The sequence below is a fragment of the Danaus plexippus genome, chromosome 17 (assembly GCF_018135715.1).
Source record: "Danaus plexippus chromosome 17, MEX_DaPlex, whole genome shotgun sequence".
Classification (NCBI taxonomy): Eukaryota; Metazoa; Arthropoda; class Insecta; order Lepidoptera; family Nymphalidae; genus Danaus; species Danaus plexippus.
Window position 1 is genome coordinate 4,805,754 of NC_083548.1, and position 18,362 is coordinate 4,824,115.

General features: G+C 30.8%; 2 protein-coding genes across 2 annotated transcripts; both read right to left on the bottom strand.

The window, feature by feature from the left end:
* Positions 1–1,337: 1,337 nt before the first annotated feature.
* LOC116771278 (uncharacterized) lies at positions 1,338–11,833 on the bottom strand. The gene is made up of 3 exons (XM_032663091.2): positions 11,673–11,833; positions 3,885–4,067; positions 1,338–2,175 (listed from the first exon to the last, which is right to left on the bottom strand). Exons 1-3 carry the CDS (start codon positions 11,728–11,730, stop codon positions 1,970–1,972), a joined length of 447 nt encoding a protein of 148 aa, XP_032518982.1. The 5' UTR covers positions 11,731–11,833; the 3' UTR covers positions 1,338–1,969.
* A 666-nt stretch (positions 11,834–12,499) lies between these two features.
* LOC116771277 (uncharacterized) lies at positions 12,500–15,076 on the bottom strand. The gene is made up of 3 exons (XM_032663090.2): positions 14,970–15,076; positions 14,529–14,804; positions 12,500–14,192 (listed from the first exon to the last, which is right to left on the bottom strand). The coding sequence occupies exons 1-3, from the start codon at positions 15,034–15,036 to the stop codon at positions 13,963–13,965; spliced, it is 573 nt and encodes a 190-aa protein (XP_032518981.2). The 5' UTR covers positions 15,037–15,076; the 3' UTR covers positions 12,500–13,962.
* Between the last annotated feature and the right edge of the window lie 3,286 nt (positions 15,077–18,362).

The following is an 18,362-nucleotide window of genomic DNA, read 5'->3' on the forward strand; positions in this document are numbered from 1 at the left end:
GATTTGTTGTCCTCGTTTTAGTTCATCGATGAGTTGAGTATTCTACCTCTAGGCCTTTAGAATCTCGTCCCTTAATTAAACCATAATATCTATTACTCATCAGCTGCTTTTGCTAGATAGTCCAAACCCATTTGAACAGTCACGATAAGCTCCAGCACTATCGCAACAGAAATTATCACCGTTATTCCGAGTAGTAATCCTATTTTGGTGATTGTGTGAACAATTGTTATCTTCCACTTAAATGGAATAATACATTCGATTTAAGAGAGTAGGTTATAACTAGCAGATTGCGGAAAAAATCGGCTTTACCTTTTAAAGAAATTACCAGCTAAAAAGAACAGATCGATCCAACACAGTAGTCTTCTTACAATTCAGCAGAAGTTGTCCGGGTTTGGACTTGGAACCAGCATTATATTCTTTTATGTGATATTTCAACTTGTAAAAAAAGAGAAGCTTGAAAAAATGTTATACAATACTTTTATGATTATTTTGTAAAAGCTAGAAGTCTAGGGCTAACACACCAATAACTAACAATCAGTTTGTTCGATAAGTTATGACAAAAAAATATTTATCATAAAAGCACTTACCTATTAATTAACCAAAATAACGCAATAGTAGTTTTGAATACTGATAAGATATAGTTTTTTCATCTTTCTAGGTTCCTGAATATTTAAGTTTAAATATTTATTATTTTAGATTATAATCTGAGGAAGTTGACCAAACCAGAATTCCTGTTTTATAACGTATTTTCAATCTTGTGCTATATATATATATATATTTTTAAATATTTTTGTAACACCAAATCCCGTTATCGCATTAGGTAATTGCTAAAATTATTGCATTTTTGCCAGCGGTTCTAGAATTTAATTGGAAAATGTTATTCCGAAACGAATAACGCCTTTATAATTTTCATTCTTATATATCTTGAACGCTAGAGAAAGTTTGACCCAGAAACCATATGTTGTGTAGACCATGTTGTTGCCTAATAGATACTCATAAAATATTGTAATTTAATCGATGGCTAGAATTTATGGTAAAACGCCACCTTTTAATGTTAATTTTGTTCAACGTCTGTATTTTTACCTTGATATTCTTGCCGACAATAATTATGGTAGAATCTAGAACATTTATCATCTATAAACTTGTCACACGTAATATTTCGGAATTACTTAACTTTTCCTTTCTTAACATTCAATCAACAGGGAAGCTTGTTAGTAAGAAATAAAATTGTTACAAAGAACTTTTTTGTTTGTAAGAGAACTGACGATTCTGGTATCTAAGTGTTAGGCTTGTAATTTCCTAGAGGAATAAAGCAGTGTATAGAATAAAACGATCAATTTTGTTTCTCATTTATTTATTAAAATAATGTCATATCTAAAATGTGTAAACGGTTTTATATCAGTGAGAAATTACACGGAACTGAGTCACAAGAATAATAATATTTGTATTATGTGAAAATAGAGATATAAAGTTAATAAAATGGATACAACTTAACAATTATTTTAAACAACAGTTAAATTATGTACATCGAAAACAATCTTATAATTATTATGTCCTTAACCTGACAAAAAATTACACCCACAAAGAAAGTTAGTATATAGTATAGAGTTGGACTTATATAAGAAGTTATAGTAAAATTAACAAAATCTTAAGAATCAACGAGTCAGCGGTTTTTTATTCGTTATTAAATTTTTACGATATATTGTGCATATATTTGTATCAAATGAAGGCTGAAGTCATGAATAAATTGCTGATAACAAATAACAATTAATAAATAAAAATGATTTTATTTAAACATAATCGTATTACAAATGGAAACTTTTGTCAATGCATTGAAATATTTTCATTATTATGCTCGCAACGATACTGATATATATTTTAAGTATATAAACGAAAAAAGTTGTATCGTTAGATTATTTGGTAACGGTGGGAACACAACTGGATGAACGGATTTTATATACTCCTAGGTCTACTTGAAAAGTAGAAGACCGAGAGGTGCCAATATTAAAGCTAAAGTGACTCCGTAGCTGGTGGCACCGTTGCATACGTCGAAGTCACAGGTTTCGCAGAATGAGGTCACTTCGTTGTGACCGTTTGATGATGTTGGACATTGGTTCGAGTAATCATCCTGGCGTTTCCACGTGCAACCACGAGACACCACAAGTTGACCACCAACTATAAATCAGAGCGTAAAATTACATCGAAAAAATTATAAACAAACATTGAAGGGACCTTAATAAATCTATTTATTTTAACGGAAATCTGGTTCATAAATTGTTTATTATTGGTTATATTTTTTACGACGTTCACGCTAATTACATAACTCACAAGACACATGAGTCAGTTTCAGAAACAGAACAGTATACACCTTAATATAAGTATGACGCAGGAATTGGACCGACACATTTAATACATAATGTTATAATAGTAGCTATAACCAATAAAATGTGATTGTCTACCTACTGCATGATTCAATAGTATATTAGCAAGCATATTGACATGAGATATATCGGTGTGTGCAATGTAATTGGTGTGGCTCTATTGGATTTATTTATTTATTTATGTACCAAGAGTAGATATAGTTACATAATTATAAAAGAAATGTGGTGCACAAAGAATAACTTATCCCTTAAAAGAGATCTCTACCAGAAACCCTTGTGATAGAGGGAACTAGATAAGAAAGCGTGGTGTAGGTACAATAAAAAGAGATAAGGAAAAAATAAATAAATAAGGAGATTTATAAATTAGGTACGTATTCGTAAGATTACCGCTTGCAGCTGCCCTAATCTATATGCGACTAAATATTAAATCAATTCTGACCATAATAATATCAATGAAATCCTAGATCATCACCCTTTTAATCTTCTTGTTATAAATAACAAAATCATTCATATTCCTTATCATACGTAATGTTTTTCCTTTACATTATACAAGATTCATATGCGAATACAAAACAAAAAAAAAGGTAACAGGTAACAGTACATTCAACTCTTTAGTGTAATGGAATTAAAGATTGAACATCTCTTAGCTGTTTTATTTATCTCTGACTGATAAATTACAATGTAATTTAAATGGGTTTTACATATTTTGACGTAAATATTGGAACTATAACAATGAATGACAAGTAACAACGTAATGATGGAATTTGTATGGCGTCCTTGAGTTACTGTGGAACTAATTGACATATTGCAATTACCATGAACAATAGAATTAGAAAAATACACGTATTCCTTACCATATGATGTACAATGAGATGAAGGTTATTTATGTTAGACGTGTCATATATTTAAGAAAAGGAACAATAGAAATTAATTGAACTAGATAATTTTGTTACCTCTTAAAGTATGAGCAAGCGTTAGGTTTTAAGTGGCTTAAATAAAACAAAGATTTTCGAATTTACTACGCGTTTTTATTATCTTAACTATGAACATTTTCATCTCGTCTGCTCATCATCAAGGTTGCTGCCAAATAGCCGGAATGTAAGGAGTATATAGTTAAGATAATTAAAAACGAGTAGTAAATCCGAAAATCTTAGTTTTATTTAAATAAATATTTGCGAGACTTAGATCTGATTAACTAGGTCCTTAGACATATTATGTAATGGACAACTATACTATTTAAAACAGAAATAGGATAGAAATCTATTTCTGCTGATATTATTATGAGTATTATATATCCGGAAATTCACGTCTCATGTGATTTGATAGAAAGTAGTGTTTGTGTTGTTGTTGCTGTGAAATAAACACAATCCAAAATATCTCATAATATTACAGATATTAAGAAACTAATTCGGTTATAAGTATCCCTTATAATATGACCAAAGATAAGAAATAAAAAGCAAAATTATTGCTTTTAGAGCAAAAGTAAAAATATAATAAACTCACTGAATTTCTTCTGTTTTTTACAGGCGGACTTTGACGACGTCAGGTATGGGTAGGAGGCGCCAGTGTTCGCATCACAGTTCTCAAGACGGAAGAGACCCGAGTTGTCGACGCTACTTGGAATGAAGGGATCATTGCAGTACGGGTTTAGGTCGGACGAGCACGTCCAACAACGAACTGCATCGCCTATAATAAAGATAAAAATATATATATCATACGAAAGTATTTACCTTTAATGACCACACGAAAGCTGATTGCTAGATTATTTGGTGTAACATAATTCTTCTATAACAATGGATGTCATTTCCTCCATTAACTCTATAAATTTAATTTATTTATTCAGTTTAAAGGACAAGCTTAAAAAAACTATGCACAAAACATGACTTCAATGACAAAATGTTTTAATTTTTGTAGCCGGACTTAAGTTAGAGAGAAATTATGGGTTGTAAATTTTATCAGTAAAATACAAGAATCAATAGATGTCAATACTCAGCTCACCTTAAAATTTTAATAAATGGAACAAGGAGTTGTGTTATGCCTAGTTATTAAAACTTCTCATCTTTATTCTAGTTTGTTGATTAAAATTAATAACAATAGATTTATAAAAAACATGTGAGAAAATAACACTCCATTGTTTTATATACATAATGATGATATTTAGATATAATAACGTGTTCTGTAAAATATGTGTTTATAAAATATATATAATTATGTTGAAGCGGATGTATGTAAACATTGTGGTCATACATAGATATTTTCTTAAAGGTGATAGAGATTTCTGTATGTAGAGTTTTTGGAGTGAAAATGGTTGATTTTAAGCTCACATTTTTTTATTCGTTTATGAAATACTTACAGAATTCATAATTTGATGGGGAAGTATATTGATATGTAAACAAAACCGGATCTATGAATTGTGTTTTAATAGTTTCTCGATATAAGGCAGTCATTATGATTACCGGTAGCACTCTTTTTTGCTTACAATGTATACTTCATGTAAGGAATCACCTTTGTAACCTGTGTCGTGGTAATTAGATTAGATGTAATGTACGAAATTTAATTCTCTCAGATAAAATATCTTTCGCTTAACGGCATCCAAATCGTGAAATTGTGTTGCACCTGAGGTGAGTGGTTTGTTTTCGATGAGAGCTCGTGTTCATATAATTATATTATTTTTAAGTGTACAATCGCTCCAGCATCGACGATACTATTATCAAATAATAATCTCTAAAGTTGGTTCAAATAACTTATTTAAAAATTAATGTTTTTATTTTGTTTTTTTTTATTAATAATAATTTAATCAAAAATTAAAATTACCGTAATAACTATACATATGGTTTTAAAATATATAATCTTAAACAATTTTATATCTAAGACACATTATAAAAATCTTAGGCTTTGCCGCATTGTAGAACCAGTTAGAATTTCAATATCATAGATACCATTGTCACTTGAAGCGATCAATTCAATGCTTTATTTGTCCATGCACCGTGAAATTTAATTTTAAGGTCACCAAAAAAACTGACGTTCTTATTTTTTGAGTGAGGTGTTACAGATTTTTTTTTATAAAATATGTATTTCAAGGATCTTACTTCTGACAGATATTCACTTATTTTTTTTAGCCAAAACGTAAAATAGTCTTATCTTAAAATTTTGTACCGTAAAATTACACTGTGATCTTTAAAAAAAAATTATTTTTTTGTTTTAGTTTTTTTCTTATATAATATTTTGTAGTTTCCTTCTTCTGAGGCATAATGACAAATAACCTTTGCCTTTTTATTATTAAAATCCGGTTTTTTGTCACTGTTATGGATTGTTTAAAAAACCTTCAGACACCATGACGTTATTTAATCACACCCAACAACCTAAAAGTATTTTATAGAATCAAATAATCCGACCTAGATGGAAACACAATAAGCAATAGAATTAATTATTCTTATTAATTAAAAAATATATTTAATGTTTAGTTAAATACATTTTAAAAGAATTTTTATTACGTTCATAGAAGGAGTCTATTCGCTATTTAGCTCATTGCTTATTTGAAGGATATAATTTAAACTTATTAAAAAAAAACGGGTCTCGGTGATTATGTGATCGGTCGCCAAACCGTCTAATAACTAAGCTTTGTTTTAGTGCATTTTTCCAATAGTTCTTTTTATTTCATATACATGTACTATCAGGATCAAACAGATATGATTTAAATAATTGGGTCATTCAGATTAACACAGCGCTATCAGTATTTGGGTAAAAGTTAAGTTGCGGCGCACCTCTATGACATAAAAACAACCATTTCCCTCAGGGATCGTAACTAAAAGGGTCGCTCTAGACAACATAAAAAAATAATAATACATGCAAACCGACAAACATACTGTATCATCGCACGCACGTTATTGCAATAGTTTTCGGTGTAACAAATTTCAGAACGCATCAATAAGTACCGTTCTAGGTCACTGTGTTGATATCAACAATTCTTCGTACGTTCATTTTGTTGAAAATTAAACTCACGATCTCTGTTACCCAACAAATACAAAGAGAAACGAATAGTCAAATAAGAATTGCAATTGTAATAATAACTAAAGAATGAAGAATGTATCTCCGAGTGAATGACTGAATGATTTTTATTTTAATATTTGAAGTTATAAAGGAAATATGGCGTAAGTTGTTAACATAATATTTGGGATATTCATGTTTTTCTAACTGCAATCTCCTTTCTTCACGTTCAGATCTACTTCATCTGAACGGAAGATTCATATGGAGGGAAATAGCAAACGCCAACAATGTATAAATAAGGTTGAAATCTGTTTATTAATTAAGCAGCTTCCAACCATATTAAAAATATAAATACTTTAGATTTTAGAAGAATGAAGAATGGGAGGGGAAGGAAGGGTATAGTCTTGATATGAATCACTGTTGTTTAAGATAGTAATACCTACAAAATGCCAGGAACTATCAGTGTTAGTGGCGAAACACCATTTTAACGCAGAGCCCTAGCAAGTCCGAGTTACCCACGTCCCCGTCGGCCCTCGTGGGAACTGCTGCAACCGCGCAGACGCCTGACCATAGGATGCAGCTGAGCTGAGGGTACAGGGCGAAAGGCGAATTTTCTGCGCCTCAAAACAGATTCTACTCACCAGGGAGGAAACCCAAGACAAAACCGAGCACGCTTACAGGCTCTAAGGTAGCAGCCCCACCAGTGAGCTAGGGTATAGTGGGCTAATCGCTCGCTTACCTAAATCCAAAAAAGATTAACGAAACCAACACAGTACAAAACCGGACCGATCAACCGAACAGGATGTGGCGTACTGTGGACGCCCTCTGCCCCATCTAGGAGACAAAGGACCAAGAAGAAGAGAAAAATGTTCGTTCTTTTTCGATGTTATTGAAAAAGTTGTAAATCTTCTAAACTTGTAATGTATTACTAAGAGATTTTCCAGAATACATATAGAATCATAATATTAATTGAAATAAAATAATATTTTAATTAATAAGTAATTTAATGTACATTCTTTAATGTCATTTTATTGAAGTATTTACGTTTAATTGAATGGAATTTTCAATAACATGTATATTTCATATTTTAAATGTATAAATTATTTTTTTTACCAAATGACTAACAATCGATAATTTTTATTTATTTTCTTGCCTCAATCTTAATTAATATTCCTAGCTACATTTTTGTGTAGGTGTACGTAGCATTGAATTATTAATATACATTTTTTTATTAGATAAAAATTGATAAATAAGATATATTGAGTATTATATCGAAAGAAGTTTTGATAATATTTTTACCAGCCGCGTAGATTGGGTCAGCAAACATTAAGACTATCACAAATATAGTTAGTTCATTTCCTTATTTTTGTCAAAGCATTCCAAACAAACTAATATTAGGTCAAAATTCTAATGTAAAAGAATTTTAGAATTTTTATAAATGTCTTTTCAAATCATCGTCTAAATATAACTGGTAGTAAACTGTGAGCTTCTGCCGTATTTCGCAACATTCTGAATGAAAGCCAAGTTCTAATAGTCTACGTGTGCAATATAATCTTGTCACAATTGTATCATCTATGTAAATATCTCTCAAGAATAAGATAATTATTTCATATTTCAGTTCAACATACGATCTAACAAAAATAGTATTTACTAACAGATTTTTATTGTAGAAAAAGCAGAGCTATTTGTAAAGAACGTATACGTGTTATATCTTTTGTATAATGTAGATTTGAAAATCCATTTCATATTATAATCAAGAAGTTGATATGAGGTCAATTTATAATCATTAATCACTTTCACAACGCACCGTGTACTATACGCGGCCTGGATTCTATGGTACAAACGTCAAACAAACGAAAGCGGTACTGTGCCAGCCAAATACTCCCATATATTATGATGTCATAGCTATTATTATGACATGTAAATATAATGCAAATATATCACTATTATAAATAAGCATAATATGGAAATTAAATTCCGCGTTTCATTATTTACAAAATATTTTTATTTAAATAATATTTTTTATTAAAATAATTATGCGATAATAATTGATAACGTAATATAAAAAAAATGTTATACTCATTTTAAGATAAATTTAAGCACTTCATAATGTTAAGCGAATTAGTTTTTTTCTTGCGGTTAAAATAATATGTATATATTGCAAGATAAACAAATAAAAAATATTCAAATCCACAACTATTTCTGTTGCTAATGATAATACATTTTCCATTTTACATTTCACTTTAAAAATTAAAAACTATTTGGTGTTTAAAAAAGCATTTTAATGCTATAGACTGCATTAACTTGTGGGGTCGTCAATGAAATGTCGATGAAGTCTGTGTCATTAATTACGTCAATATTCCATACAAAGGAGCAATTTGTCCCCATCCGGCGTTTAGAACCCTCCAAGTAATTTCTTTCATTACACAAAGCAGATAAATACATCAACTGATATATTATTTTAATAAGAACATGACTTATTACCTTTCTGGTCTATTAACTTTTACGATTTTGTATTTCTAAACGGAGATATTTTTTATCTGCTTGATATATTTACTGTACATTCTAAAAATATAATTCTTTCGTGGATTACCACAGATGATACCAATTTGGTTTCATCTAGTTGGTGACTAACACGACCTCCATCCACCTTAACATGGGGTCATGGCTCGCTAATGCGGTGTAGCAAATTACTAATTAAGGAATGACATACATTTTTTACACATGTAAGTACAAACGTGAGAAAAAATGATCTATATACACAGTATTAAATTTATAAATATTTAAATAGCTATAATTTTAGTATTTGAATTAATTGATTTTTTATTATGAGAAATATAAATGTAGGTAATTATTTATGAAATCACGTTTTATGGCGTTGGAGTTATTTAGTTGTTTGACACTTGATCTTAACGATCTAGCATTGGATTTAATCTGACCACTTTATTAATAATTGCTATTATGAACCACTGTTGCTCTTGCATCTTCTCTCTTGTTTTTTACGTTAGGATTTAAAATATATTAAGCATTTTATTTTTACATTAAAACTTAATTAATGTTGTACTTTATTTCACTACTAGTAAAGTGCAAAATATAAAAACGAAATTAATTTAAATTTTTATTTCATTTTAGTTACTTTTTAATTATTTTTTTAATCAATTTTGTGGGTTTATCGACCATTCATACATACATACCATACATATATTCATACAACACAGATACAAAGTGGTTTTTTAACCATATTTTCTGATAGATAATATTTTTAGGGATACTTTATCTGTCTGGTAATTGGTAATTTATTGAGGTTTCACAGTTAATTATAAATACAATAGCGTGATATACCTCCATTCAATAGTTCAACAATACTTGGTGTTGCCATAATAGGGTCGGACCTTTTTATTGAATTATATTCGGTATATGCGGGTGTAGATAAAGAATTAATACTTATTACATTTGTATTGAATCAATGTATTGATATTTAATTTATGGTAATTACCAAGTAAAAAAATATCCCAGCCTCTGATTGCTCAAATGATCTATTATGTACGTTAATATTTGTTATATTTACATATTATATCGTTGTTTGTCATTACAATGACATTATTTATACCATGCAAGTCACGGTACTGACAGACTTAATAATATGTAAGCAAAATATTCCATAGTGTGATTGAAGTAAGCATGGTGATTAAGAATATGTAGCGAACAGTTGGTAGAGCCATGGTGTTTCTTCTCCCACTCCAATTTATAACTTACAACACGTCTATGTATGTCATTATGTCACAACACTAAGTGAAAGCTTGGTACTCTGAACGAGTTACTTTAAAAGATGTGTCCGTACATACTTATTAATTTGATTAATATTCAAAAATTTATAGTGTTATATCTTTAATTATTTTAATTTAGTTCAATGGCTTAAAATTAGGCGACACTTGTACTAACATTTGTTGAGCAGTCGCATGTATGAAATGGTTTTGTTGAAAACAATACGTACTCTTAAATAAAAGTCTTACTTTGGTATATCTGTGAGTTTTTATTTATACACATTATATCTATATAGGAATGCAGCTTGTTAACTCGTTATTAGAAGCTGGTACGTTATCATATTTTCTCGAAGTATCTGTTTAAGTAATTTCGTTCCACAGTTGTTAGTGTCACGAAACGCTTTGGATAATTGCAATAATGCTTATTTTAATATTCCATTTTAATTTTTTTTTTATGCGCAAAACATAAAACTATCCACAGATTTATACTTTATTCTTTGTAACAGATTATAAATAAATAATAAACATATTGAGTCAAGAATGGAAGTCACGTCATAAGACGATAAACCAGTGTGGGTAGTTTGTAAATGCGGTTGCGCATAAATTGTGGAGATGATACCTATCTTAAACCAGATACAATTACAGGATAATAATAATGACTGTAAGGATATATCTGAGGATAAATTAACTATGACAACTTAGAAGGTAAGAAAAACAAAATATTTTTTGCTCATATTATGCGCATTTTCTGATGAGTTCACTTGTAGTACGTATAAATATGTATTAATGATAATTTCGCATATTATTGAATAATATATAACAATAATGTGATAAAGATTGACAAATTATAATGATAAATTTAGTTAGAAAATTGTAAAGGGCAAATCTACATATACCTATTATGTAACATAAAGTCTCAAAGTTATAAATATCCAGCAAGAATTGTTTAAGAAACGTTTTAACATTTGATATCGTTTTTCAATATGTTTGTTAGTAGCTAAATACTCCGAGTTGTTTCAAGGCTGTTATGTTACTTCATGGGTTACGACCGTAAAATATATTGCGCAGCTATCGTAATTATTTAACTTGACCATGGGGCCTCAAATGGTACAAACGCCATAATGTATTTAAGGTTTTATATCGCCATAGTTGCATCAGGCGAATTTACTATCGTACGTGTCTATATTTTTAATAATAGTTTTGTCAAGTTAATGGACAGGTTCAATCTAATAATATTTTTATAAGCAACAAGTAAAGAACTAAAATGAACAAAATACTACCATTAATATGAGAATAAAAAAAATATAATATATCGAAAACGAAAGTTTATTACTAAAAATAAAATCAAAATACTTCATTATTTACTAAGCATTATATTATAATTAATAAAAATTTAAGATTTTTCGTTAAAAACATATAATAAAATTAAAGTATAGAACCGCTATCGTCGACAAAGAAAAACAACAACAAATGACATAACTGTAAACAAAACTTTCTTTTTCATTTTTCCATTACGTTATCATTAGAATAAATAACTTACCGCGTGTTACGAAAACGGCAACCAACAAAACCGGCACTAAAAGAGAAAACTTGACCATTATAAAACTTTACACTTGTTTTTAAACAAAATTGAAATAACACGTTCGTCTCGGTTCAGACGCGGGAAGCGAATGCCAAGTGCCAACTGTGAACTGCCAAACAAGTTAATTCCAAAATCAAACTGTCATAGTATCGCGTAAGCAGCTAAGTGAATACGTTAACTTTTTATAACCTGTGGCGGGGGAATTTTGTTGTAAGTTTTTGATATATTAAAGATAAGTAATTTATACCGGAATGGCGCAGAAAAATATAGTAATCAAATATAAAATGAATTAAAAGCTACTTTATTCCGATAATAGTTGTAAGGTATTTTTTGTAAAAATAAAAAACATAAAAACAGAAATCTACTTTCTATTAGAAGGAGTTTGATTTGAGATTCTTCTTTATAATAAAATATTTCTATTTTCAAATATTTGTTTTACAAAATTTTTGATACTTTTTTTAAAATTCCCTGTTGTAATAGTAACAATGAGAATGGATCTTTAAATACTAATTCATGATTGTACTTGGTTTAAATAATATAAATAAATTAAAATCTACTTTTAGATACTATTTTAAAACATTTAAAAAATCCTTATACTAAATATATATTCACTTAGAGGCCAAAAGGGATTCTATTTAAAAGGTATAAATAAAGCAAACCAGTATATATTACAAATTATAATACGAATTTTACAAAACAAGCAATTTAAAGCGGCCTTTTGTTATAAAAATCAAACAAAACATTTGGATCATTTGGATTTTCAAGTCCAAAAATAAAAGAATAAGTTTAATAGTTATCTGTATTTATATGTATATGTACTTAATAAAAATTCGTCAAGAATAAAAACCGGTTGGCTTTGTTGAATTCCAAAATTATTTATAAAAAATAGATTTAGACTTACGGGTTGAATTTACAAGTTTCTCGTTAATTTTTATGATAAAAATAATACCGTGAGGTCTCAAACAATATGAAATATATGTCGGTACACATATTCATAACTTAACAGAGTTTGAATAGTTATATAAAACAAACTACCGAGAATTTTGCTTATAAATTACTATGATTGAAAAATGATATTGGTTTTTATATGTTTTAACGTTAGTTGGTTGTATTTCTGCATTTATGCAATGTAATTTTTTTAAATAGGTGCTTAAATAATAAAGAAAAAATCATAACAATTTGAGAAAAATATTAGTTTTCCTAACTATTCAATAACCTAAATTCATCTCGTTTATAAATTTATTACAATATTTATATTTTTTAAATATCAAAACCTTAAAAAGTTTCAAAAATAACAGTGATGTTTACTTCTTTTATTCTGTGGACAGCACTAATAAGCACTTCATTTAAGGCTTATTTTCCGATTTTCGAGCGTAAAGATATGACTTATTTTAAAATTAACTAATAAACAAATAAATGTTATGTGAACATTTTATTTTATATATATATTAAAATATGATTAGTCCAATAACTGTTCGTGAATATTTCTTATATTGGTACTGATTTATATTCAAATGAAAATAAAGATTATGAAATGTTAAGCGAGATGACCGAATTCAAAAATATTATGTTGTTTTAAACCAAATTTATGAATATTAAATGTGAATCACTAAATGAGATAGAAATAAATACTTTTGGACTATGAGAATAACATTTCAAATTTAAAAAAAAGCAGAACATTGCGTTATTTAGACAGATCAGCTTAATTTTATTTAATCAGTGTAATGACTTATGAGCCCTGTATTGAATTCTACTCTCGCAGAAAGGTAAATTTTACTTCAAATATATTACATTTAATGTACCGATTCATTTTAATGTAACTTATGTTCTGCTATATATTCAGCACGATCACGAGCACGAAATGGCTTATCTTTCCGATACGCGTTATTATAATGGGAATTATTCAAAAATTATGAAGAAGTACAATTATTACTGTGAATGAAAATCTATTCTGTCAATAATAAAAAAATATGAAATTTCAGGCTTCGGGCTGTAACATGATTTGACTATAGTTTTGATAAGCCAAGTTTACGAAGTAGATATTTTTAAGCTGCTTTTGTTAATGAAAAATATTATTTGTTAAGAAGAAAAAGATAACACAGTTTATGTAGGAAATTGTTTAATATGTACAAAGCAACTATGAGTTTTTTAAATACTATATGATAAATCTTTAATCATTTAGTTTCGTTCTGTTGTCGTTGGGATATTGAAAAATTTAACATTAAGTTAACAAAGCGTGGAGTTATATCTATGACATAGTATATTTCGCAAACAAAGGTGAGGCCATGATGACGAAGAAGGCCAGAGTAAAGTCGGCTATAGAGTGAGATGCTGCACTAGAATTACATTTGTCTCCTTCACACTCATAACAATATAGTAGAGATACGATATCAGAGTGTGCTGCGTGTGCCCGTCTGATATCTTCACAGGAACCTCTTTCAGAAGCACATCCGCGTATGCTCCATGGAGTTTTCATATCTGTATCGGATTATTTCCAATTAATTTTTTTAATTTAAGACTTTTTACAGAATATTCCTACTGGCATACTCAGCCAATTCCATTATTAGTTTCTGATTATAACATATATTAAGAATATAATATGTATATAAACTGACTTTTGTAAAATTTATTTCTTTTGAGATCTAAGACTCGTGAGAATTCATTGAAATAGAACTAATGTTTTCGGATTTTACTTTTCGGCCTCGGGAGCAGGTAGTTAAAATAATTTTAATTATCTTATTATTACCGCGTAGTAATCCCGAAATATTCGATTTATTTTGATTTAGATTAGGTAAAATAATTACGATAACTTACGTCTATATTGCTCGGAGTATGTTACACAGCGCCCTTGTTTTCTGGGATCAAGGGTATACGGGCATAATTTTGAGAGGGTGCTAGATGTGACAGTAGGGCAACCGGTGCAAGCATAGCATTCCACCACATCAACAGGTAATTGAGTTGGTATTAGACGCTGTCGTATTGATGAGTGCGCCACTGCTGTAGCCTGTGCTCCAGACTTATCATCCGTCTTATTTTGATCGACCGATCTCTCGGCTATTTCCAAGTCATATTCGCTGGCGTGTTGGTCATCTAAACAAAAATAATGTTGTTCAAAACCTTTAGAAATTTACATCATATATATACATATAATATAACAGAAAAATAGGAAATATTTTTTTTGCACTTTATATTATTTAATATAATTTATTGTTTATTAAAAAAATGAAACACATTTATATTATATTAAAATATTACCAGAAACGGTCACTTTAAAAAATCCAAAGAAAATACATCCGAAACAGAGTGTTAGGGCGATCTTCATCTTGTTCGACTGAAATGCATTGGACTTAGCCCTTGTGAAAATATATTTTATAGGATTGCTTATCAGTGCAATCACTAAATACGATGCGCTTAATGGAGCTTTAAGGTACGCTATCGTCAGTCAGCTATCGCCATTGTTATTAAAGCAATATCTTGATCTGTACCAATTTAAGTACAATAATAAACGCCAATAAAACAAAAATGTATTAATTATATATAGTACAAGGTAAATAATTTGTTTTTTTCTTACATAAAATTCCGTTTATAATTACTAACCTTACAGATGTTACCATTTCATGATTAACATAGCCATGCCATCTATATTTACATAATATTGTTAATGCAAAAGTCACTCAGTCCTGTCGTTAATATTTTAAAGGTTGTATGGCTAAAGCAATTTGAATGAAGTTTGTTTTGATAGTATCTAAAGCAAAACTAACGAAATATTATAAACTTTAATAGCTACATAAAAACAAACATACATTAAATGTAGTAAAATAAGCATTCTTTTGGGCTTTTGGTCCAGTCATTATATGTTATGAGACGAAACCTCTAAGCATTCAATGATTCATCGTGCGAGTGCCAGGTCCATCGCGTTGCAGGGAGAGGAGCTTCAACAGTGCCTGGGACTTGCGACCCAGGTGTAGGTTTAAGGGATCTCTATTAACCGCGCGTTAAATGCTCATCTCCACGGTCCAAGCTCCTCTCTTTACCTAACCAAATTTGAAAGGAACCTACTAGGGCTGTCTTCGAAGTACGTTCCAAGAATGAATTGATATCAGTGTGATCGTAATAATGATTGACCTTGATAGTATGGTCTTTGGGGATGTTGGTTTCCCAAGGATCTGTCAGCTTTATTTTCACAACGCGCTTTAAAATTCGCGAATACATAAATATTTATAGTCTGGAGGCCGAGGCACAAATATCCTCTGGTATTTTGTATTGTTTATCGTACTTATCCATCATTGTGTTCCAATCCGAAGCAGCTTTAAGGATAGAGTAAGGCTTGATGTTTGATTTTATAGCCCTAGTGTCTTCTCTCACAATACCTACTGATCGCTCGTTTGTGGTTATTCCCCTTTCAGTGTGACTACCCAAAGACTAACCGTTTCCTGTATATGTTCCAGAACCCTATCATGACGACACGAGTATTGACCGCTATCTAGGAGTACCCTACATTCTACTAGCAAATGCTTAGCAGTTCCAACTGCCTTCCCTCAGATATGTAAAGTTTTTTCGGTACCTTCAATCCCTCTTACTAAATTTTAGCTTGGATCTTCTTACTTAATCCTAACCCTACTCTGTTAGTTTATGTTCCTATCATTAACTGCTTATGGAATTTAAGTCTTTACTGTAGCTCGGCAGCATCTTTGTCTTTTGGGAGCGATGTAACGAGGTGATCATGGGATTTCCCCGAATATATCTCTTGGAAACTCTTAGGTTTTTATATAGCTCCGATGGCCTTTTTAGATTCATCCCAAAACTTCTGTGTATTTATTATTAAACTTGAGCCGATACCCCTATTTTTTCTCTTTGCTGATTAGTTTATATACTAGGATATTAATTACAATATTAAATACTATTGAAGATAAACAACATTCTTGAAATAGTCCTACATTGTAACTCAAAGTTTTTAAAGGGCCTTTCTTAGTAATTACAGAAAACTTTTAATTTGAGTAATAAGACGCGTACATATCACTAACTAGGGGTGGAAAGTTATACTATCTTAGCGCGAATAGCATTCATTCATGTTGTATCGCCCCGAACGCGTTCCCTGAGTCTATCCATCAAACTGTAATTTGCCTCTCGCTTTTCCTAGCATCCTTTAAACTCTCCGAGAGCAAAGTGTTGTGTTCTAGGCGTCCAGAAATCCTGGGTAAAAACCCTTTCTGGTGATTTGGCCTAAAATACTTGTTGCTGAGCATGAATCGCGTCGTACTCGTTTCTAGAAATGAGAAGAGGATTTTAGATATAGTAATTGTTAAGGCTAGTATCTTTCGGATCAGTAACTTGATCTTTTTTGGGAATGAGGATAAGAATTGCTTTCCTGAAGCACTCCGGGATTTGCTTCCTTGACCAGATTTTACCGTATATGTTTATGAGATGTTTACGAACCGATGAACATTTTTTAAAGACCATATATGGGATACCATCGGGTCCCGCTGCAGATTAAGATGATTTTTTTGTTATCTGACTAACAATTTCTTCAAGCGTTGGTGGAAATGGATACGAGAAATGCCAGGGTTTAGTTGGTTGGGATCTCTATATTGTCTCACACCTTTAGGCACTTCATATATGCTTTTAAAGTGTTCGTAAATTTTTTCGTTGGTCAGGAGAAGTTGTCCGCGTTCTTTTTTAAAAAAAGTTTAAGAACACTTTAAAGAGTTTTTATCAAAATTATTTCCTGTTTTACCCGGACAAAATTTAATTGACCTAAACGCTTTATCTAGTTGATGACTAAAGTGATTGTCGCCTAGGCTGTATGTAGATTTTTTATTAATTCCCGTTTTTTCCTCCTTATATTATTTTGGAAAGTTTCTACTTGCGAGTTCAATTCCAGCTTCGAGCCCGGATGCTCTGACAGGACCGTTATATTGTAGTCGTGAACTTTTCAAGTCGATTGTTTTATATTTGAAATGCTAAGACGTGTCCGAATGTCAATGGACTCCTGGTAGTTTCCAGTTAATACAGTTCACCATGGTATCATGAGTGTAAACTCTATCCGAAATGAAAGTTGAAGAATTTACCAACGATTGTCGTGCTTCAACACGATTATGTGTTTTAGATATTTAATATACCAGGCTCGTCTCTTGTAATTTTCCCGCACGTAGGGCATTTCAAGTCCGTATTCGCACCGTTTCCGCCGTTTACATCGACCGGTGGATAAATCTTTCGCTCCCTCTCTCCGACTGTTCCTGGGGTATTTTTCTTTATCGGACTTTTAGATGGATAAATACCGGGCTGGGCTTGATAGGCCGCTGCTCTCGGCTATCTTTCCAGCAGTTGTCTGTTTTTCCAGTGCCATCTGTCTTTCCAGCGTCAGCTGTCTATCCAGTGTCAGCAGTCTTTCCGGCGTCAACCCGACTCTCCGGACACTCGTTTTAAATAAGACAAAACCTCTTAGCATTCAATGATTCATCGTGCGGGTGCCAGGTCCATCGTGTTGCAGGGAGAGGAGCATCAACATTGCCTTGGACTTGCGACCCAGGTGTAGGTTTAAAGGGTCTCTATTAACCGCGCGTTAAACGCTTATCTCCACCGTCCAAGCTCTTCTGTCTACCTAACCAAATTTGAAAAGAACCTATTAGGGCTGCCATCGAAGTAATG